This window comes from Chiloscyllium plagiosum, unplaced genomic scaffold, assembly GCF_037043375.1.
Source record: "Chiloscyllium plagiosum isolate Xiang-an unplaced genomic scaffold, Cpla_swu_hap1 HiC_scaffold_4, whole genome shotgun sequence".
NCBI classification, from domain to species: Eukaryota; Metazoa; Chordata; class Chondrichthyes; order Orectolobiformes; family Hemiscylliidae; genus Chiloscyllium; species Chiloscyllium plagiosum.
Window position 1 is genome coordinate 54506535 of NW_028270142.1, and position 23636 is coordinate 54530170.

The 23636-nt window shown below is 41.8% G+C and overlaps 1 protein-coding gene across 1 annotated transcript; it reads left to right on the top strand.

Annotated features, from left to right (window-relative positions):
• The first annotated feature begins 7514 nt into the window (after window positions 1-7514).
• LOC122549179 (tribbles homolog 2-like) lies at window positions 7515-12358 on the top strand. The gene is made up of 3 exons (XM_043688545.2): window positions 7515-8760; window positions 9419-9711; window positions 11724-12358. Exons 1-3 carry the CDS (start codon window positions 8467-8469, stop codon window positions 12214-12216), a joined length of 1080 nt encoding a protein of 359 aa, XP_043544480.2. The 5' UTR covers window positions 7515-8466; the 3' UTR covers window positions 12217-12358.
• Window positions 12359-23636: the final 11278 nt, after the last annotated feature.

Consider the following 23636-nt stretch of genomic DNA (forward strand, 5'->3'; position numbering starts at 1 on the left):
GCCATCAAGCTTTCAAGGAATCATCTTGGAGAAGGGCATTAACTGGTACCAGTTATGTGCCTGGCAGTAACAAGTAGTTAATTAGGGATCAATTAAATTCCTACTTGAGGGTAAATTGTCACTGCCACCAGGAACCTTCCCACTTTTGGGTGGTCAGCACACTGAGGCCTGATGAAGGGCTCCAGCCCGAAACATCGATTCTCCTGCTCCTCAGATGCTGCTGAGGAGATGCACAGCTGTGTTTTTCCAGCAACACACTCTCGACACTGAGGCCAAAGCCCATCCAAAACCAGGCGTTTGCCTCCAAGCAACAAATCATGAGGTCAATGAGAATTTTGTTAAGCTTCCCCACCTCTGTAACATGGGTATCAAAAGACCACAGCCATGTCAACAGGCTATCCTGAGAAAAGGATTCCCCCTCGACAATGAAGGAGCAGTTAGGGCCACACAGCTTTAGTAATTTTTCAGAACACACTGGCATCTTGGAGTGCCCTCCCATTTGATTACCTATATTGGTAACTCCCACCTCTCCTACTGGGGCTGCTGACTGGACATCATGGTGGACCTCTGATCCAGCCTCTTTGGTTTTCTGGTCTCTCAATGTCCTTAGTTGAATGGGGCTAATTTAAAAGGCACCTTTTAAATTGGCCATCTCCGAAAAACATCACAACTGATATCCCAACCAAATTAGAAATGAGGCCAGCATTGGGATCGGGAACCAAGCAGAAAAACTTAGCCCATTGAGAATCAATTAGTTTTTTCACCATGAAGGGTTTCAAAGCCAATATCAATACCAACCTTTTTTTCATAACCATTTAAGTATGAATTTGAGCAAGATTATAATTTTATAACCCATTCACTGTATACCTGACATGGAATGTATATTGAAAATATCAAGAATTTTGAAATTGTATTCAGACACACAGCACATCATACTGGATGGAGAAAGCGTGAATTCTATTGCACTTTTTATAATATTTAATTTGAAATGTTTTGCCCTCAGGCTGCATGCCAGACATGGAATTTATTTTGTAAATCTCAAGGGTAATGCAATTATAATGATACACTTCAGAGTGCTGTATGGAGAACAGTTGAATGTTGTCTCATTTTCTTTTCTATACGATTTCAAAGGTTTTGTGCTGTACCTCTACAAATTTCATAAATAAAGTATATTTTTGGAAGAAAAAAATTACTTTATTTAGCTTGAGCTTTGAGGTCAATTTCACATCCTCAATTATTTGTTTTAAATTACGTTACATTTTAAACAGTAATCACAGAAATAGCATCTTGCGTTTGTACAGCAGTTTTAATATAACAAGACCAAAGTGCTTAAAACATTGTCACATTGTTTATGTTGCTTTAATGTTTGAAGTATCTTGGTTGAAAGGTAAAGCCATTGCAGTCTTTATTTGATCATTTTATTGTGGGTAAAAAAAAATGACCTATGATATGCCCTAGATTATATTCTGTTCTTCATGCTGTTATCATGAGACTATACTGTATTTAATGTCAATCATTTTCTTGGGAATGACTGAGCTGGAAAAGGTCCAGGTTTCCATGACCAACATACATTAATTTGAGATGATAAGCACTATTTTGTTTTTTATTCATTCATTCACAGGACGAGGGTGTCATTGGCTTGGCCAACATTTATTTCCCATCTCTAATTGCTCAGAGGACAATTAAGAGTGAACCACATTGCTGTGGTCTGGAGTCACATGTAGGCAAAACCAGGTAAGAATGACATTTTCCTTCCCTAAAGGACATTAGTGAACTGGCTGGATTTTTCCGACAATCAACAATGAATTCATACTCATCATGAGACTCTTCATTCCATTTTTCAAAAATTGAATCCAAACCCATTACATGGGTCTCTGGACTAATAGTCCAGCAACAATGTCACTAGGCCATTGCCTCCCCCCAGAGGAGGTTATATTGAAAGTTTCAGTTTTATTTTGCTTCCTGTTTTTCCTCCCCTGTTAAAAAATGGAAAAATGTGCACGAAGTACTGACCCCACCAGGACACCCAGAAAACTCCATGATAAAATGATTCAAAAATTTGAATCTAATCATAAGGAAAGTGATTCTACTTTTGGAGCAGAAGTTTGTTTAGGCTAAGTAAAGCCACAACTCAGTGATAATTTAAATTCCATTGCATTGATACAGTTTGGTTAATTTATATCTTTTACATATAAATTACCACCTACAAATCATAGGTCTGTCTTGTGAAGTCATTATAACTCAGAGACTGTCTGTATTCTAACATAGAAACATATGAGCATGATTAGGTCACTCAGCTGTTCAGGCCAGCTCTACCATTCAATATGATTGTGGCTGATTATCCAAATCAGTAACCTTTTCCTCCTTTCTCCCCACACCCTTTGATCCCTTTACCCCTAAGAACTACATCCAACTCCCTCTTGAAAACATTCAGTGTTTTGGCAGCAATCGCGTTCTGTAGCAGAGAATTCCATTGGCCCACCATTCTCTGAATGAAAGAATTTCTCCTCATCTCAGTCCTAAATGGACCACTTGGATTCTTAAACTGTGACTCTTGGTTTTCGACTGCCCAGCAATCAGGGACATCCTTCCAATGTTTACCATTTCTAATTCTGTGAGCATTTTATATTTTTTATGAGATTTTCCCCACCCCCAACTATTTCTTTAAATTCCAGTGAATATAGATTAAAGATTAGGTTCCCTACAGTGTGGATACAGGCCCTTCGGCCCAACAAGTCCACACCGACCCTCCGTAGAGTAACCCACCCAGACCCATTTCCCTCTGACTAATGCACCTAACACTATGGCACCTCTTTCCACCTATCACATTTCCGACGCCCCTCCCCCAAGTCCCTCCTCCCTACCTTTTATCTTAGCCTGCTGGACAAACTTTCCTCATTCCTGAAGAAGGGCTTATGCCCGAAACGTCGATTCTCCTGTTCCCTGGATGCTGCCTGACCTGCTGCGCTTTTCCAGCAACACATTTCCAGCTCTGATCTCCAGCATCTGCAGACCTCACTTTCTCCACCTAACACTATGGGGCAATTTGGCATGGCTAATTCACCTGGCCTGCCCATCTTTGGATTGTGGGAGGAAACCGGAGCACCCAGAGGAAACCCACGCGGACACAGAATGTGCAAACTCCACACAGACAGTCGTCCGAGGCTTGAATTGAACCTGGGACCCTGATGCTGTGAGGCAGCAGTGCTAACCACTGAGCCACTGTGCCGTGCCCTGAAAATGAAAGAAGGTATGAATATAGTCCTAACTGATCCAGTCTCTCTTCATATGTCTATCTTGCCATCCCAGAAATCAGTCTGGTAGACCTTCATTGCATTAATTCAATAGCCAAAACATCCTTCCTCAGATAAGGAGTCAAAAACTGCACACAGTATTCCAGGTGTGGTCCCACCAAGGCCCTGCATAATTGCAGCAAGATGTCCCTGCTCCTGTACTTAAATCCTCTCACTATGAAGGCCAATATAACATTTACTTCTTTCACCGGCTGCTGCACTTGTATGCTTACTCTGTGATTGGCATACAAGGATACCCAGGTCTTATCGTGACTCTCCCTTTTCCAATCTGTCATAATTAAGCTAATAATGTGTTCCTGTTTTTGCCTACAAAGTGGATACTCTCACATTATACACATTATACTTTATCTGCAATACATTTACCCAGTCACTCAAGTTGTCCAAATTATTCTGAACCCCCTCTGTCTGGAACCTTTTCTCAATCATCTGATGTCTTCCTGTTTGCCTCTGTTCTAGTTCTCAACTTTTTGCTTTTTTGCCCCTTTCTCTCTTGTTTTACTTTTCCAGCTTTCTTTCATAGTTGTCTTCCTTGGAGAGGAGCAGGCTGAAGGCAGATATCCTACAACTTTTCAAAATAAATAGAGAGAAACATTTTCCCCTTGTGAAAGGATTGACAACCAGAGGGGGCAGTTATAAAGTTTGTTATAAAAAAGCAACTGTCAAATGAAAAAAATGTTTTCACAGAGCCAGTGGTTCAAGTCTGGAATGCACTGCCTGGAAGTGTGGTGGAGAGAGATTTTATTGAGAGATTATTTAAATGTAAACAGTGTGTAGGGCAATGGGGAAAAATCAGGAATTTGACCCTAAGTCAAGATACTCAGAGAAGCTGTACAGACACTCATACATATTTATAGCGCAGAAGGAGACCATTTGGTCCATCATGTCCACACCAAGCAACATCGATCTGACTGCACTGATCCTGTTTCCCAGCTATTGGCTTGCAGCCCTGGAGGCTATGGTACACAACTGAATATCAAAATGCTGCTTAAATATTGTGAGAGTTTCTGACTAGACCATTCTTTCAGGTAATGAGCCCTGGACTCTTCATCACCTTCTGGAAAAAGTGTATTCTCAATTCTCTCTCATTTAACTTAAATCAATACTCTCTGGTTGTTGACCCCCTCCACCAATTGTAAATGTGCCTTCCTGTCCATCCTAATTTTGCCTCTCATAATCTTATGCACCTATGCCAGGTCCCCTCTCAAACTTTGCAGTTCTAGGGAAAGCAATTCCAGCCTATCCAATCTTCCCTAATAGCTCAAACACTCCAGCCCAAGCAATATCCTAGTATATCTCCTCTGCCCCTTCTCTAATGCAATCTCATCCTTCCTCTAATCTGGTGATCAGAACTGAATGCAGTATGCAGTGTGGCCTAATCAGCATTTTATGTAGTTCTAGTTATACCCTCTCTGCTCTTGTATTCTATGTCTCAGCTAATGAAGGCAACTACCCCATGTGCCTTTGATGGGCCAAATGATCTCCTTATGCAATGTAACAATACCTCTCTGTCTCTTAGGTGGGAACATTAATGGGTACATGGGAGTTAATGCTCAAAACGTTTGGATGTCCAAAGATGTGTAGGTTAGGTGGATTGTCCATGCTCAATTACCCGATGGTGTGCAGGCTAGATATTAAATGTGGAGTTATAGAGATCATCTGGTGGACTGGGTCTGGTTTGGATGCTCTTCAGAGTGTTAGTGCAGACTTGATGGGCCAGATGGCCTCTTTCTGCACTTTTGGGGTTCTGTGATCCTATTTTTAAAAGAGTTTGAATTTCTGGAAGGTGTTGCCCAAAAACTGGCGAAGAGCACACAGGAAACATTGAGTATGAGTAACAAATATGACCACGAGACCACTGCAATAGCAGTGAGAATAAAATAAAGGTAAATAAGAAGTAAAGCCTGGTGATATAACAGTGTAAGGACTAACCTTCAGGTTGAGATCAAACTGGACGCCCAAGGTGATACAACATTGTTTTCCATCTGAGCTAATAGCTGGGAAATGTGGGGTGGTCTAAGATTTAAAACCAACATCAAAGTCATGAGTCTGGCAGGAGATAAACTGTATGACTTTAATTGTGTTAGTGTTCGATTGGAGAAAATTGTAGCTCATCCATAACTTGACAGTCATATAACACAGCAGTGACTATTGCCTCAAAGCTAGTGAATGAGTGGTAGAGCAGGGAATTATTAGTTATGTAAAGACTGAAGTGACATCTATAGATTATGTCACTGACAGATAACATGTAGGCCAGAGGGAGCCAATGATAGAAGATTATAGTATTTGTAACATGACCTTTTTGGATAATGATGTGAGAGTGGGAAAAGAAGCCACTTGTCAACATATTCTGACAGTGTTGCCATGGAAAAGCAGGACATTTACAATTATTTATGCCATTTCCCCGATCACCCACTGGACAACCCTACAAATATATGGACTGTTGGAATGTTCCAAACTCTGAGCTTGTCTGGATAACCTAACAAGCACTAAATAGTGAGTGACACAATTATAATGTTGTTGGTAGTGCTTCCATAGTAGAATACATTCTTTCCCAAGTTATTTATTGCCTTCCACTAAGCAGAGATGTTCACCATCCATTTACTTCCTTCTTTTCAAGACCTAAACAGAACCTTGGTCCGACTATTATCAATGGTTGTAGAATTACATACCATTTGACAGAACAAAGAAGATGATCAAGGATGAGAGAAGATTTACAAGGATGTTGGCAGGTTTTGAGGATTTGAGCTGTAGAGAGAGGCTGAATAGGCTGGGGCTATTTTCTCTAGAACATCAGAGGCTGAGGGGTGACCTTACAGAGGTTTATAAAATCATGAGGGGCATGAAAAGGATGAATATTCAAGATCTTTTCCCTAGGGTACGGGAGTCCAAAACCAGAGGGCATAGGTTTAAGGTGAGAGGGGAAAGATCCATAGGGACCAAAGGGTAACTTTTTCATGCAGATGGTGGTGCGTGTATGAAATGAACTGTCAGAAGAAGTGGTGGAGGCTGGTACAATTATGACACTTAAAAGGCATCTGGATGGGTATACGAATAGGAGAGATTTGGAGGGATATGGTCCAAATGCTGGCAAATGGGACTAGATTTAATTAGGATATCTGGTTGGCATAGACAAGTTGGACCAAAGGGTTTGTACATCTCTATGACTCCAAATTCAGATGCCTGTTTTTCAGGAACAGAAATTATTCATCAAAAAATTGCTTGCATTGATAGCATGAACTGGCTGAATCCATTTGTTCAAATATTAGAATGACTAGAATACGAACAACTTTTAAATGAAATTTTTATCCATCCTTTCTGAAAAGGTTTGGACTCCTCCAAGAATTCCAGTCCTTCGATACTTCCAATTTGTTTTTGTACAAAGATGTCATTACAAATTTCTGGAGAAGGCCAGACTTGAACCTGGACCTTCTGGCTAAGAGCTAGGGAATATACCATATTGGTTAATTATAAAATTCACTTGATAAATCCATGAACTGTTTAATATCATTGTTATGCTTCTTGTTCCATAATATTTTTTATGTTTAGTTGAAAGCAATTTCCAACATACTTAATAAAACATATTTAAGTGACAATGTATAAAAATCACTTGTAACTGCACTTTGTTGCTGCTTTAATCTATAATTTCATACACAGCTACAGAAGCTCTGAAATATGCTGCTGAAACCTACGCCGTTAATATGCTGCTTAAAATCTCTTTGACCTAGACTTTTGGCCACCTGTCCTGATATCTCCTTGCTGGTTGGCAATTTTATTAGATAATAAATGCAAGATTGAGTAGAAATTATAAACAAAAGATTCCTAATACTTAAAAGGGTTTTGGTCACATCAAATGCAAACGGCTACAGCAGGTTGTGCATGAATGTATTTTGTTTGTTCTTGGCCGAAAAGCGATTGTGTTGATTTCACGGTGTTGTCACTACAAGCCTCGTAGGGAAGGGGAAGGGGGTGAAGTGTCCGCGAGTCCCTGTTGAAGTGACCTGAGGGAGGCGCTGATTGAGCGTGGTTCCCACGTCAAGAGAGCCTGCCCAAACTGGCTCCTTGCGTCATTCAGGGCAACCCATGTGATGGTCATGAATTGTGTTTAGAAACAGGATCGAATTAATCTACCGTAATATGTGAAAGGTTAAATGTGCATCTGCAAAGCACTCAAATTAAAACCTCCGATGAAACGCGGATATTTTTAGTAATACTTCATGACCATCGCATGTTTTCCTTCAATCGTCATTATTTAGGGCCGCTATTCCTAAAACCTGAACTGATCAATTCTGGTCGAACTGTGAACTGCTGAAATGTAGACTCGCCTTTCATGTGGTGGGGTGCACAGTAAGGGTTTGTTTCGTTTTGAGACAGAGAGGACCGAGTGAAGGCGGTGTCGATAAGCTGCTTGCACAGGCTGTGGGTTTGCGGGCGGTGCCAGATTGCGTCAATGTGGCAGGGCGACCTTGTGTGGCGGTGCAGGTGAAACACTCTGCCTCTCTCCTGCAGCTAGGGCGACTCACTCGCTGAGTGATGTTGCAATCTCCCAGACTGTTATATTCAGCCACATTGTGACCCAGCCTGCATTCCACCGAGACACAGCACCGCACACACACTCTCTCTCTACCAGTTACTGCAACTTTTTTTTTGCCAAACAGGGCCAACTTGTCCTTCCAAGCTTCGCCTACATCCCATTGTCACCCCAAGGGGCACTCCGGGCTAAAGTTTGCAATGCACCCGTTCGCTTGGACCGTATCGGTGCGCCCGTGAGCACCTCTGCTGAGCTGAGCCGAGCTGGGATCTTCTCCAGGACTCGCCGCCTTCATTCTGGGATCTGGGGGAACTCAGTGAGGGAAGTGCAGAAGTAGGGGGATAGAGCCCCCTCCTACCACCCTCCCCATTTCATCGCAGAGCCGCCACAAAGCTCCGAAGTTGGTGGAGACGGATGGTTTGGACTTGCGCGAACTCATTCTCTGGCCGTCTGTTCGAATGAGGAATGTAAAGGCTGGTTAACGCTCTGGATATTGGAGTCTTCCCCTGCTCTGGAAGAAGAAAGAACTTTTCCCCCCACCCCCTTTGCTGTTTGGAATCTTCTCCCCCACCCCCACCCCAATTCCCTCTTGGTTCTCAGACCGAGCGGCTTTATTTGTTTTTAATGAGTTTAAACGTGCAGAGGGCGAGCCCCATCCCGATCCTCCGCAGCGGCCGATGGAGGCAGAAGCGGCTGGAAGCCGACGAGCCGGCCGCCAAGTGCCCGCGGCTCAGTGACTCTCCCCCGGACAGCGGATACCTCCCATCCCCGTGCTCCCCGAGCCCCACCGAGAGCTGCCCGTGCCTCTCTCCGGCCTCGGCTCGGATCGGTAACTACATCCTGCTGCAAAACCTGCAAGACAAAGACAATGTGTTCAGGGCCATCGAGAGCCACACCGGAGAGGAATTCGTGTGCAAGGTGCGGAAAATGCAATCGTGTTGGTGCGAATTATATCGGGGTGGGCGCTGCGTGTTTTTATTTTGTAATTTTGTGCTGAGACTTCTGTACGCGGTGCATGCACGCATTTTCCACAACCTCGGAGGGCAGTTTGTCGAGATGTGACTCTGGGGAATGTGTTGAGAGAGGCTGGGAGTTTGTGCAACTTGTGAGGTTTTTGATTTTCCCCCCCCCCCCCCAGTTTAGTTGAATGCAGTGGTAGGATTGCACAGTCAGACTAGTGCTGCCACTGTGTGGCCATCAAAGTGTGCAGCCGCTTACTTTTCTCAAGATAAATCAGGAAATAACCTCTCCACCCACCTTCAAAATGTCAATGCTCAATAGATGGGCGAAATCTACTTTTATATGTTTGCACCATGTTGAGTTCAGACTGATAGAGGTCACTGTATTAAAAATAGTATTGGTGAAATTCGGCTCTACTGGCAGTACCTGTGGTGAAAGAAACAAACTAAGTGCTTCGACTCCAGCCCTTCTACCAGAGCTTTCTTTGCTTTTATTAAACTTCTATTGCTGCTTTTGAGCGGGTTTAGTTTGAGTCTGCATGTCGTATCCAATACCGCTATTAAAACGGGAGCTAACTTGTTAAGAGGTTGGTATTCAGTGTGTCTGTCCCTGCCAGGTTTTTGACATTCGGCGCTACAGGGATGAAATCGGACCATATCTGCAAATCCCAGCCCACGAGAACATCACGGCAATCGAGGAGATTCTCTTGGGGGAGCGGAGTTGCTATGTGTTTCTGCAAAAGGGCTATGGGGACATGCACCTGTACATGAGGAGCTGCAAACGGCTGGGCGAGGAGGAGGCAGCTCGGCTCTTCCAGCAGATTGTCTCCTCAGTCGCTCATTGCCATGATTCGGGCATAGTCCTTCGAGACCTCAAGCTCAGGAAATTCGTCTTCGCTGATGAACAGAGGTGGGTTTAGAGAGAGGGCAGTGCCAGCGGTACTTCAGCGCGTTGCAAAGCAGTGGGGTGATGCCCTTTAAAGGAGCCCTGCATCAAATTGACCAATCTCTCGCTAGAATAATGCCCAAAAAGCAAATTTGAATTGAAACTAAAGCTGCAGTGATTCACTAGGATTCGTGAGTGTGTTCTCTCAATGGGCCATGCTATATATGTCATGTCACCTGTACACGTTCAATGGGACAGCTTTGTCCTGTTTCCTGTTCAAAAGATTTCAATGCCGTTTTAATTTCTGTTCACAGAACTTGACCGAGAAATCCGTTGACATAGTTCCGTAGCTGCTTATTCATGTTCTAAGTCCAAAGAATTTTAATTCATAAAAGCCACATTAAAAAGGAATAATTTATTATGCGCGTGACATCTTTGTTCTAATTCTGTTCATTACATTGGCAACTTAATTCAGTTGAACTTGTCAACATATTTGGAAAATGCATTGCTACTCTTTTTTTTGGGGGGGGGGGCGAGGGATGTTGAATCATGTAAAATAGTGCGACTTCATTTCCGAATTCGATGCAAAATGGTAGTTTAATGCGCGTTTCAAAACAATTGTTTATTGCAGCTGAATAGAGCATATTGCACAAGGTTATCAAACATTTATAGAGTGGAGTTGGGCAAGTGCAGGTTTACTGAAATGGCACTATCGGCAAACTTTTAAATAAGTAAATTATTAATAGCAATATTAAACTTTTAAAATTGCAGCAGAGATCTGAAGTGAACAGCTCCCTATTTTGAGCACCCGCTCTGATTATTAGCTTTACGTTAGTACGGGTTTTCTTGTTTCCACCCGAGATCTCTCTCTGCTGGCTCCTGAAGCGTTTTAAAATCAAATGGCCTCGTTTAACCTGCATATTAAACAGTCTAACCCAGGGAATTAACCCGAGATTAGGCGAGACGAGCTGCCAAAGTGATTCCCTGAAGTGTAATTCTACTTTTCCTTTCCACTCGTTTTGCACGGTTCTGGCGTAAATGACTAGCACACGCTGGGGCAAACAGCGTTAGTACAATAAACGGAGGAGCTTGAGGGGAACACAAGACTTCGCTGATGAAGGGATGGGAAGAGGGCTTCCTGGAGAGCTAACACTAACGCCGATCCTGTGCTGCAAATTTCCGCATGATTTCAAAATCTAAGATTATGTCTTTGACGGGAGGCAGAATATTCTTTCATATCACACCTTGGCTGATCGGTGCGAGTTGGCAGTGAATTTGCAGCTCTGCTTGTCTCTTGTGCATGTTTGCAGCTGGCTTTGAACCGACTTTCTTTTCTGTTCATCATGTGCTGCAGATTTGGCAACACGGGGCGGTTTTGCAATTGAAGGGACTGTGTGTCAAAGCAGGTGTTGATTGATTCCGTGTCGTAAGGGACTATAATACACACACAGCAGGCTGCATGAGTCATGTTTTCCATTTACAAAACAGGAGAGCTGCAGGGTTCTGCCCTTTTCACGGCTGACGGGTTCAGATATAACGCAGAGTAAATCGCCGCTATCGATTTACCCTCCTTCAAGGGGTAGCCCGTAAATAAGAAGGGGGGGGGGGGTGTATTCAGATAATTATCTGCAAATCAACCCATTTCATTGGGAGTAGTCGCAATGAGATGAAAAGCCGCCTCTAAACGCTTCAAAACTTTGAAACAAAAAGGTGTTTGCAGTTGGGACATCAGCAGGGAGGTGTGAATTGTGAACTGTCTTTCTAGTTTCGGCTGCACATTAAAACCGAATATAAATCAGAATGGAGCTGTCTCCACTCCCCCCCCCCCCCCCCCATAATAGTTCAGATTTTTAAAAAAGAGGAATGAGGGTATTTTAATTAAAGTTTCGGTCAGCGGGTTTTGACCTTGTGTTCACTGTCTGTGTGTGTATTGGGGGGGGGGGGGGGGGACATTGTCCGCAGTTTCCTCCTGAGGTTTCCCCACCCCCGCTCCCAGCAGCAGCGGCTGATGAACTGTGTGTCTCCTTTCCCCACAGGACCAGGCTGAGGCTGGAGAGCCTGGAGGATGCTCACATCCTGAGAGGAATGGACGATTCCCTGTCCGATAAGCACGGATGTCCGGCCTACGTGAGCCCGGAGATCCTGAACACCAGCGGCTGTTACTCGGGCAAGGCGGCAGATGTCTGGAGCCTGGGTGTCATGCTGTACACGCTGCTGGTGGGACGCTACCCTTTCCATGACTCGGACCCTGGCGCCTTGTTCAGTAAAATCCGGCGCGGTCACTTCTGCATCCCGGACAGTGTGTCGCCCAAAGCCAAGTGCCTGATCCGCAGTTTGCTGAGACGGGAGCCCCCGGAGAGACTGGCCGCCGCTGATATCTTGCTGCACCCCTGGTTCCGAGCCGCCTCCTCCTCCTCCTCCTGCTCCTCCTCCCAGCAGCTGCAGACCGAGCAGGAAGGTCAGAACTCCGACCAGACCGTCCCCCAGCTGGAGAGCGACCCACAGCAAGGCAGCCCCTTCCTCTGCTGACCGCCCTGCAAGACTCGCGAAACTTCTGTTTTTCAACCAAACAAATCCCAACCCGCCCGAAGAAAAGACCGAGCTCCCGCTCCCCCTCTCCCACAGAAGGATCTTTCCCAGACCAATTTGGACTGGTCTGAAATGGGCATTGAAATCCTTCCTTCGGGTAGAAGTTTATTTTTCCCAGCAACATGAGACGCTCACCTTCACACACCATCCCCACCCCCCAATTTAAGACCAGTTCAGATGAGACACAGCCAACAACCTCAGTTTTGTGTTCTGGAGTTTTTCGTTTAAAATTCACCACATCATCCCTCTGATCTATTTATTGATTTGAAGATTTATTTAAAAGGAAGCAAGTGCAGTCACTTTAACTTATTATATTTGTGAAACATTGAAATTGTTATGAATTTTGCTAATTTCTATATAATTGGTTGTCTTTTTAAAAAAGCACGACTTCCCTCTTGAGTCCAGGTTCTTTGCAAACATGAGATGGTCTGTAGGCTTCTGTTGCCCTTTGGGCCTCTGTAGGTGAGCTGGTGATTGAGCTGATCTTACTACAGCCCTAGGCCATCTATTCCCAGTGAAGGAACTTCATTACTGAACAACAGCGACGCTGGAATCTTTGGGGTAGTTAACAAGCATCGAACCACAGCCCTTACCATTAAACTCTATTGCTGACTCAAAGCACAGTGCCCAACCAATGTCAATAATATAACTTGGCAATGTGCAGGGGTACCCTGCCTCTGGAGGATGCTTTCTAGCTATGCATTATACAGCAACCATTACTATATTGTGTTAACCTATTTAATAAATGACAGGATGTCCGTTCAAGGCAGCTACACAAATAGCCAGGAATCAGATGACATGGGTATAGCATTTGAGCTGTGCCTTTTGGCTTTCTGATGTTGTCTGGCCCCACTGATTTTACTGTCTTGGTTAACTATTCCATGATCCATACAAGATCATTCATTATAACACAATAAAAGATTGCATTATTTTTCAGTGAAGCACTTTCTTTTGTCAGCCCATATGATTGCATTAAATGTCAGAATATTGTAAACTTCCTTCTTGTCAAATAACTCAAACAGCTAATCTTATTGGTCAAGGTGACAAAAAATTATTTGGGAATAATTGGCACCTGGTAAACATCAGATGGTAATATTTACCAATGGAAATGTAAGGGTTGCTCAGATGCATTAGAAAAAAAGTTAACATTGTTTAGGGGATATGTTTGAGGATGTAATGTACTTTCAGAATTTGGATTCTTGGCCCAGTGTGGCACAGCCTTTTAACGCACTCCCAATTATCTGTTATTAACTGTAATCGTGACATTGTACTAGAGTATGGTGGTTTACACCACAGGTATTCAGGTAAACCCTGAACTCGAGTAATCTTTTCTGATCTACAGACCAGACAAATATTACTTTCAGGCTTGGAGCTATGTTATAGTCAAAAAAGTACAGGCATCACACAAAGGAAGCTAACATTTGTGAAAACAGCCAAAATGTTGCCTTGTCCATTGCTTTTTTAGATGTTGCTTACCACTTCAAAAAGTGATGGAGCTGCTGTGAGCCCCTGTACAGTTAATGATACCACAAATGACTTCCCTGATATTGCCACGTCCCTGCAGAAACCTTCAAAGTAGGACTTTTTAAATGCTAGCCTGTTAAAAGGCACATTTGTCAAACTAATAAGGAGGCACATGTTTAAAAAGTGCAGATTAAAAAGCACTGGTGTTATGCACTCATTACCCATGACCACTTTAAAACGTTGTCAAACTAACAATACCTTGACTGTATTTTCACTGTTGTGAAGCATCGCAGAAGCACCCAAGTTATGCCTGAATATGTTACACACTTGATCCTCAGTTAAAAGGTGACCGTTGTTATTATTGATATGTCTCCTTTTTTGTGTTTGTAGAGTAATTTTGAAGATATTGTTTTCTAAATGTGCATCCATTAAAGAACTCATTAATTAGTTTTTCAGATTTTCAAATGAGGTCACCAACTGCAGGGGTGAAGCCAGAGGTAACAGCAGGAAGATCACGCTTGAGTTAGATGTTGCATTTTTTCATTAACTACTGTGTATGTTTTGTTAATACCTCATGTAAAGTGGACAGGTAATCTGTGTCTTGTCTTGCATTTTTTTTCAGACAATATTGTATTGCTGTTGTGTTAAAGATCAGTGTAAATGTGAATTATTACAAGCAATATTATAAGAAAATCATGAGGTTTAAGGGACAGTGACATTTTTCTGTTGCACTGATGCTCTCATGGTTGGTAAGCTTATAGTATCTATGATACAAGTTTAGAAAGATAAAACTACTGGGAAATGCAACCCAAACTGGCAGCAATGCCCTGCTGAAGAATATGAAACACTATTTTAGAAATGTAAATATGTGAAAACGTACAGATGTAAATGATCTTACAGCAATAAAAGCAAAAATATCTGAACCAATAACGGTTTCTGCTGTGTGCTCCATTAATCAAAGTGCAGTAAGAGTTTGATGAATTAAAGTTCTCTTTTACAGCTGAATTGTTTTGGAAGATTGAATTGGACCACGCTGTTGTCATTGACAGTGATCGGCAGGAGATGACTTATGAAGAACTTACACTTGCGTTATGACTGCGAAGTTCATGCTATATGGTGTTACTGGAGATGCTATAAAGCTTGCAAATGTTGAGCAGATTTACCTGTGGAACAATTGAGGAATAGGAGCAGGTCTTTCAGCCTTTCATACCTATTTTGCCGAGTTGGTTGAAATGAGCCAGAGTGATGTACCAAACCTTTCTGGACTTGATTGCTTTTGCAAGTTTCCAATGGGTCACTTAGCACGGAGGATGCTTTGATGAAATCTCACAGGTTTGATGCATCTTGTAGCAATGATACCTGATGTACATTCAGAAAAATGTGCAGGAGATAGGGGAGCCCAGTATGAGTTTTGTGTTTAACCTGCTGTGTGCATTTGGCTCTTGAGTTCACATACTTGTGCACACACTAATTGTGCATGATTAATATCTTGGTTTCGCCTTATGACTAAGCTTTTAAAGGAGGAGGCAGACCTTTCTATTTTGTAGAAAAGGAATTACAAAAGGGAGGTCAGAGACATTCATTTATATGCTGGCAGATAAGGTGCCATCACTAGTGTGACAGCAGTGACATTGCAACTCAATTCAGAATCTGATCAAAAACCTCTTTGTTTATCCACTCAGTGTAGCTCTTTATATCTATGTTGGCAAGAAAGGAGTGAAGCAAATAATGCCAAGCTGTTGAAGGCAATATGGCTGCACAAGGAATCTGGGATGTTGCAGTAGTTTATTCTGCAATAATTTCTGTACTCCTGAGCACGTTGACACCTTCCTTGAGAGTGGTCCATGGACACGGATTGTTCTTAAGTTTTTTGCGAAAGACACCAGTATCACTTCAGGAGCTCAGATTGTGTGCTGGCAGATATTTTAACTACAGGGGAATCGCATTTCAACTCAATTCCATTTTCCCATCAATGACTTTACAGGGGTCATTCAACAGTAATCAGGAGCAGAAAATTTAATCAATTTTTCACTCTAGTTGGTCAAGATTGTCCATAATGCAATCCTGGTTACAATCAGCTAACTGGGTGTAGATCGTAGAGGGAGCAGTTCTTATGATGCAGTGATAGTTTCCGTACCTTTGAGCCAGTATGGCCAGGTTCAATCCCACATACTCTAGAAGTGTGTCATAAAACGCACAAACAGGTTGATTGGAAAATATCTAGGAGAAAGTGAAGACTGCAGATGCTGGAGATCAGAGTCAAGAGTGTGGTGCTGGAAAAGCACTAAGGACAGGCAACATCTGAGGAGCAGGAGAATTGGCGTTTCCTTCATTCCTGATGAAGGGCTTTTGCCCGAAATGTCGATTCTCCTGCTCCTCGGATGCTGTCTGACCTGCTGTGCTTTTCCAGCATCACACTTTCGATCTAGAAAATATCTAGATCAACAATGGACCTGCCTGGAACTAGGTGCCAGTTACTCAGTGGCCAAACTCACCATGTGTTTGGTAAAGCTTATTGTCAGACATTTAATTCTTAATTGGTTTGTTGATAACATTTGACCTGAAAGTGGTTATTGTAAGTGCAGAGTGTTAATGTTTATTTTTCAATTCATCAGCTCAAGGTAACAGCCTTCCATGATTTAGGGAAAGGTGGAAAAGTTATCTAAAATAAATTTGTCATAATACAGGTTATCGTATATCGTATCCTAAATATCGTTACAACAAATTTTGCCACTTGAGGCTACTATCGCTAATACCAAAATTGCAGATGGTTAAACCTGACGGTAACTGATGAATGCTATATTTGCTGGTCCAGAAGTGCTGGCTGCTGTTTGTGTTGAGCTGGCCCAGTTATTGCGCATGTATTGTTATGACCAGGTCCTGGGGTGATGTTCCCCAATTCTTTACAGTTCCAGATAGGATACTCCAAATTGTTATGCTCCCAGGTGAGGAACTGGCTCTTCTTAATTCACCTACCCCCATTGTTGGTTTCAGTGAGGTTAACTTTCAAGGATCCCCTCCTTTTGTGGATACATTTCTCCGAGACCCAAAATGAACTTTTTACACTCAGTTCTTCAAATACTTAAACTTTAACATGGTCAGGTACAACTTCAAATGTTTCAAATAGTTGCTTATTGGTATAGAAGTACAATATTGCAAAAAAAAAGGCAGGCTCTTGAAGCATTTTCTTGTATGCATCAGGGCACACAGAAGAAATTAAAATTTCAAAGGTAACAACGCTTTATATTTCATGAGAAAAGAGTGTTAATTGGCTGGCACATTGACTGTCATTGGTTAAGATTTTGCCACAGAGAATGCTCCAGTGAATTACTGTCCCCACATGTATTGGTGCAATGTCACCAATGTAGGCCATAAGTCACAATAGTTGGTAAACCCTATCAAGCAGAATATTCCTTGAGCTGTGGACAATAGGCAGAATACTGACCAGTCTGTTTGCAAAATTCAGAACATAATGTTGAAGATTAACACTTGCTGAACAAACCCAATTATGTTAAGAATTATACAAGTAACCCTTTCTGTAAGGTTGTCAGTTGGGTTTGCAATGTGGCTCACTTACCAGCTACAAGTATACACATAAAGGGATCGATCTCTGTAAAAATGCCCAGGCATTTCACCTTTTCCAATTAAGCAAATATGTGACAATAGTTCCCTGGTGCATTCTCCATGGCAGGGCCTTGTCCAATTAGAGTTGACTTACCAACCAATCAGCACCCATTACTCATGCAGTGCAAACTGTTGTTCTCTTTGAAATTTGACATTATTGCATCTGTCTTGATGAGTGCAGATGAAAAGCGTTGATAAAGTGTCTCTTTTTCCAGCAGCATTCAAATGTTTGCACTAGTTCAGCTAGTTCATCCATTTACTAATGTACTGATTTCAAAATCCTTGTCTTTGTTTATCAATCTTTTGCTAGTTTGGACCACCCAATCTCTGAAATCCCTTTTATCCTCTGTCTCAAGACTATTCTTACCATTCCCGTCTACTACCCACCTCTTTCTTCTATTGTTTCAACATCAATGGAAAAATCTGTAGGCATCATAACACTGCCCTCTGGTATTCCTTTCCTTAACCTTCCACTCTGCCACATTGCGGAATCCTAGAGAGTGAACTTGTTCAAGGTGTGGACAGGACAAGATCTGCAGTTGAAACTAAAGATTTAGTATCATGAGAACTGAGAGAAAGTAAAAACAAATATAATGAATGGGGATTAGGGTGCCATGTGTTTGAGATTGTAAGCTGTGTCCTGGATGACTTGAAGTTAATGAGAGTGTAAATGGGTAGACTACATTCTTTCCATATATGGGGCCAAAGCAAGGAGTGCTTTGCTGAGTTTCAGACTTGAAATGATCAACTGCCAGGGGACAGAGATGATGATAGACCAAGATGAACAAAGGTGGTCAGGCAAATGGATCAGATATGGGGCAGAAAGTTGAGTTTGGGACACAAAAGTTCATCAAGCTCGTTTCATTCCCATTCTCAGCATGGAGCAGGTGCATGGACGTGAGGTTGGAGTCACATAGCAGTCATGGGAGGGGATCAATAACCCTGTCACCCAAAGGCGAGTGGCTTGCTAGGCTTATCAGCCAGCTTACTATGGACCTGAAATCACAGGGAGGCCAGACTAGGTAAGGATGATAGTCATCAGATGGGATTTTACAATCATTACTAATTACTAGCTTTCATTTCCAGACTTATTAACTTGAACTTAAATTTCATAAGCTGCTCTGGCAGTATTTGAACCTCAGTCTCCAGAGTATTAGCCAGGATGGATTGCCCTATGACATTGCCATTCATCACCATCTTCTCATACTTTTGCAATATTTCAGTTGCAATGCAATGTCATGCATTGAACATGAATTATTTGATTGTAACACTGTGTATTTTCATCCTGAGGGGAAACTTGTACTGAAAATGCAAGAATCAAGAATTACAGAAATTTACACTTTTGTCCTTTAATCCCTCTTCGAGTTTATTATTTGTTCCATTCTCAAAACACATTTAAACCCAGGGCCATCAGATTTATTGTTGTAGACTTTTTTTGATGTGTCAGTGTAAATTGTGATACCCTTGAATGAATTAACAAATTTTTTTTCTCCCTACTGTGAGGCAGTCCCTTCAACTCAAAAGGGAGAGCTAAAAAAAGGTGGAAGAACATTAAGAGCTTGTGTTTGACATCAGTATAATATTCAAAAAGACCCATCATGTTCTCAAGGACAAGTAAGAGTTGAGCAATAAATGGTAGCAACACCTACATTCTGATATTGAATTTCTTTGCAAAAGAAGAATTTGAACAGGAGATGGGTGGTAGGGAGTTCTTCTGTTATATTGTGAACAGTAGAGGTTAAGTTCGTCTTAAAGAATTTTACATCGAAATGATGGGAGCTTGGAAATCTCTTCTGCCCACCTGAAAATAATCTGGGTTTTATCAAAGGATTTTCATACTGGTGGGCAACCTAGAGGGAGAGAGACGATGTGGATTCATTTCTGTTTACAGTTGTGACCTGTGAATTTTTTTATTTGTTTGACTGTACTACTGAGACAGCTGCATCTTTGTTTCATTTCATGCCAACTGTTTGCAAAAGGGCTTCACAAAGATTCACAGGATACTTTCATCACTAATTATAAACAATAACTGTGAATAAAGTGGCAAGGTACACACCCACAAGCAAGGACTACTGAGTGAAGACAGTTGCTCACCTGGGACTAATATTGGTTATAGAATACAATCAGAGGTCACCTTAAAGTCATTTCCACAAAACCGATTTAATACAGCACAAACCATAATTACTTTCAGTTTTATTGTACTGATCCCGATTATATATTAATGACTTTCAGGATTTGTCTCACTTCACTATTAGTTCACGAAGATTCTATGAAGGCAGATTTCACAAATCAAACCATCAGTATTTATTGATTAACAGATATTCTATATGTACAGGCAGGAGAAAAAGAATACTGATGATCTGATTCTAATTTTTAAAAAAATAAACACCAAATTTATACCAAACCTCTTTCTGTGTTTTGGAACTATATGTGAATTATCTGTGTAATGAGTCACTAATTAAGTATTTATTGTGTTAAGTAGTCTCTTACTTGCCAATGAAAGATTTTGGTTTTAGCTAAAATCCTATTTATCCTATTTCAGATTTTGAGCCACCATCACTGACTTATATGAAAACCAAGAAGATAGAAAGCTGAATTGTAAAGGTGGAAGTCTGTTATTAAAGTAAGGGCAATTTTAGCTTAACCTGCCCGTTGGAAGCATAGCAGGCTGGCAGAGTTAAATGCTGTTCACCATTTACTGTCTTGTTCACTCTGCACAACTATTTTTATAGGGGCCTTCCTGTGGTAGTTTAGGTGCATGCTTAAATCAAGGCCCCTCTTTACAATATGAGAATTGGTGTCAAGTCATAATTAGAGAGACAATTGGGCAGAACAAGTATTATGCACTGTGTGCTAAGTTGGAAGTGGTAAGGCAGAAGAGGTCCATATTGTGGGAACCAGGAAGGGCAGGCGTGCTTCTCAGAGCTGCACAATATTAATCTGCATTTTGTTTACTTATGTTTGCCATTGGCCATGGGCAGGATTGACCTCCCCTGTCCCTCAATCTAGCTGCCAGTTGGGATATCTATTTCGTGTATACAGACCAACAGGAACAGGTAACGAGAAAGACTAACGAGAGCAGGCCAGTTCCATACTTGGAGTTACAATCTACTTAAAGGGTCTGAGTCCTTGTTTTGGAAATATTTGCTTAAGGGAACATTGAGATTCCTTTTGTTTCATGATGCCCTGGAGTGCTGCACTCCTGTGATTGTCTCTTGGCCTTTAATTTCCTTCTATATTCTGATGTTTCATTCAGTTCTTCATTGTGAATAATTGATGAACATTTGTGAGATACAAGTTTCACACCATTGTTTAAAATATAGAATGTAAGGACCATTGATAAGATGGTCATCTTCTTCAATGTACATAATACTCTCAAACTGCTCCTGTGGACTTAATGCTTGCTATGTCCCTGTTATTGCCCGTTCCTCTTTGCATCAACATTAGATTGAAATTTCAAACTCTGATATCTTAAGATTAGCTTTCACTATTTCTTTTGACTTTATGTGAGTCGAGTGGAAGGAGCTGACCACTTGTCCTGACACGTACCACTCAAAGATATAGGGGAATATTTTACACTGCATTGCTGCCTTTGTGATGTAATGTACTCAGCACTCACGAACAAAGTAACACAATACAATAGTTTTTACAACCAAAGCTGAAGGAGTATAAAGCTTACTCATTCTTATACAAATATAGAAACATAGAAAATAGCTGCAGGAGTAAGTCATTTTTCAGTCTTTCGAGCCTGCACCACCATTTAATATGAGCATGGCTGATCATGCAATCTCAGTCTCCCACTCCTGCCTTCTCTCCATACCATCTTAATCCCTATAGCTGCAAGGGCCATGTCCAGCTCCCTCTTGAATGTACTAACAAACTGGCCCCAAAGGTTTTCTGTGGTAGAGAATTCTACAGGTTCACAACTCTCTTAGTGAAGAAATTCTTCTTCATCTTAGTCCTGAATGGCTTACGCTTTATTTTCAGTCTGTGACCCCTAGTTCTGGACTTCCCCGACATTGGAAACATTCTTCCTGCATCTAGTCTGTCCAGTCCCATCGGGATTTTATATGTTCCTATGAGATCCTGCCTCATTCTTCTAAATTCCAGGAGTACAAGCCCAGTCAATCCAGTCTTTCCTCATTTTGTCAGTCCTGCCACCCAGGAATCTGTCTGGTAAACTTTCACTGGACTCCCTCAATAACAAGAATGTTCTTCCTCAGATTAGGGACCAAAATTGCATACAATACTCAAGGTGTGGCCTCACCTAGGTCCTGTATAACTACAGCAAGATTAAGACTGATCTGGGAAGAACAGCAAAACAGTTGAGTTCTTTGGAGGTGTTAAGGAAAGGAAATATTAAGGAATAATTAACAAGGTCATTCCATTTACTGGAGTTTCTAGCAAAGGGTAAACTAAGTCTTGTTGTGACAGGGTAGCATTTTATTTCAAGAAAGTAAATGAGTTTGGTCACGTTTCAGATGTATAGTGAGGGTTTTCCCTTATAGCATCGAGACGTGTCTGGTTTGGGCTGGCCGTCTACTGGGACATTGGTGTGGGAGTGGTTGGAGGATCTAATGCAAATTTGGGCACAATTCACCCATAGTTATGAATCCATTAATATAATGGATGGAAACTATTGCATAACTTGTGGCCTGAATTTGCAGTAAGCTTTCTGCCTTATACTTGAAGGAGGAAATTTTATGGGATTATACTTTCTTCTGTGAGAGGATATAAATCATTGCAAACTTAATGAAGCAGAAGAATGTTACAGGGGCCAAAATTAGGAAATCTGGGGCTGAATGTTTTTGAATTTGCACAAACATGTCTGAAAACGGAGATTGCCACCATCACCACCATGCCCTCCCTCAAAACCCCTTTGGATAGCAAGACCTTGAGGCTGAATCATTGTGATAGCAGTCAATTAAGAAGATAAGAATCCCCAGCAACACATGCTACCAAGAGATAAGAGCACTGTGTTAGGGGTACATCCATCATGCCTCCTCTCCACTGAGTTGATATTGATTGATGAGCCTGTGTGGACTTTCCAATGGCCATCCTTCTATACTCCACAATATATATGGAGAAAGGGTAGCAAAGGCAGGAAACTAAGAGAATGACAGAAGATAGTCACGTATTCTCTGTTATCCTTCTTCTCTGTGCAAATATACAGGCAGCACAATTCATACCAAGGCTTGGTAGAGTAGCCATGTGTTCAGGGGACTCTGCTTCTCAAATGTTGCCTGTAGTTCATTGGTAGTGGTCTTGTTCTTGAATCAGCTGATTGTCAATTCGTGCCCCATTCAGAAACAAGGGTACAAAATATAGGCTGATACTTCCAACATAGCACAATGTAATGCAATGCTGGGAGAATGCTGCAGTGTCAGAGGTGTTGCCCTTCCGATGGTGCTTCTGCCATGGTTCTCCATGTGAGTGAATAGATGGGATTTTCTTCCCACAAAGCATTTAGAGCAGGACTTCCCACATGATGGATGGTCCAGAATGTGTGATTCGCTTCTTTTGTTTGCCCCCTCTGCTGCCCTCTGTCATCATTTAGATATTTGAATTCAAAGCAGAATTGATCATGATAGATAAGCTGTTGTCATTTTTAACAAATAGTAGCTAGCTCCTATGAGTCATCAATGTCAATGCTGCCATTCTTCAAGGAGAAATTCAGAGTTTCTTCAAGGCTTTTTCCTTATCCCACTTTGGAATGTTGGACATTGAATGTTTAGAAAACAGGATATGGAAAGGGAGTTTGTTTATGTTCAAACAGACAGTGTCCAGTCCGTCATAGTTTATTTTACAGGAAACTAGCCTGTAAGTTTGTGGATCTTCATGAATGGCGAGATTAAATATGTATACCTTCTCAGTATATGTTTCTCTAGGGTCTGCATAGTTAAGTGTTTTTCGGGATAGCCACCTTGTGGTCCAACTAGAAGAGTCTCTCGTGGTAAACAAGGTATAGTTTACTGTATCTCTGCAACTATTTGCACATGAGAAGGATATGGTATACATTCTTACACAGACTATTAGGTGGACCTGGTCTTAAGTTTGACTCTTTTAATATCCTTAGTTACTCTTCCTATAAGTCCTCATGACATCATCACAGCGAGAGGTGCTTATGATGCTCAATGTTAACCATTTCAGACCCATATACAACAGACCTAGCTAGTATTTGCTTGACCATTCTCCCATTGAATCCAGAGAATGTAGAGTTCACTTACATGTTATTGACACAATTTTGGGTTGCACTGCAGTGGAGGAGTGTG

What these genes read in the sequence shown, in the direction of transcription:
- LOC122549179 (XM_043688545.2), top strand. Translation starts at nt 8,467, where the DNA reads ATGAGTTTAAACGTGCAGAGGGCGAGCCCCATCCCGATCCTCCGCAGC. An exon ending in GAGAGGAATTCGTGTGCAAG is followed by an intron (nt 8,761 to 9,418) that starts GTGCGGAAAATG and finishes TGTCCCTGCCAG; the next exon opens with GTTTTTGACATTCGGCGCTA. An exon ending in GTCTTCGCTGATGAACAGAG is followed by an intron (nt 9,712 to 11,723) that starts GTGGGTTTAGAG and finishes CTTTCCCCACAG; the next exon opens with GACCAGGCTGAGGCTGGAGA.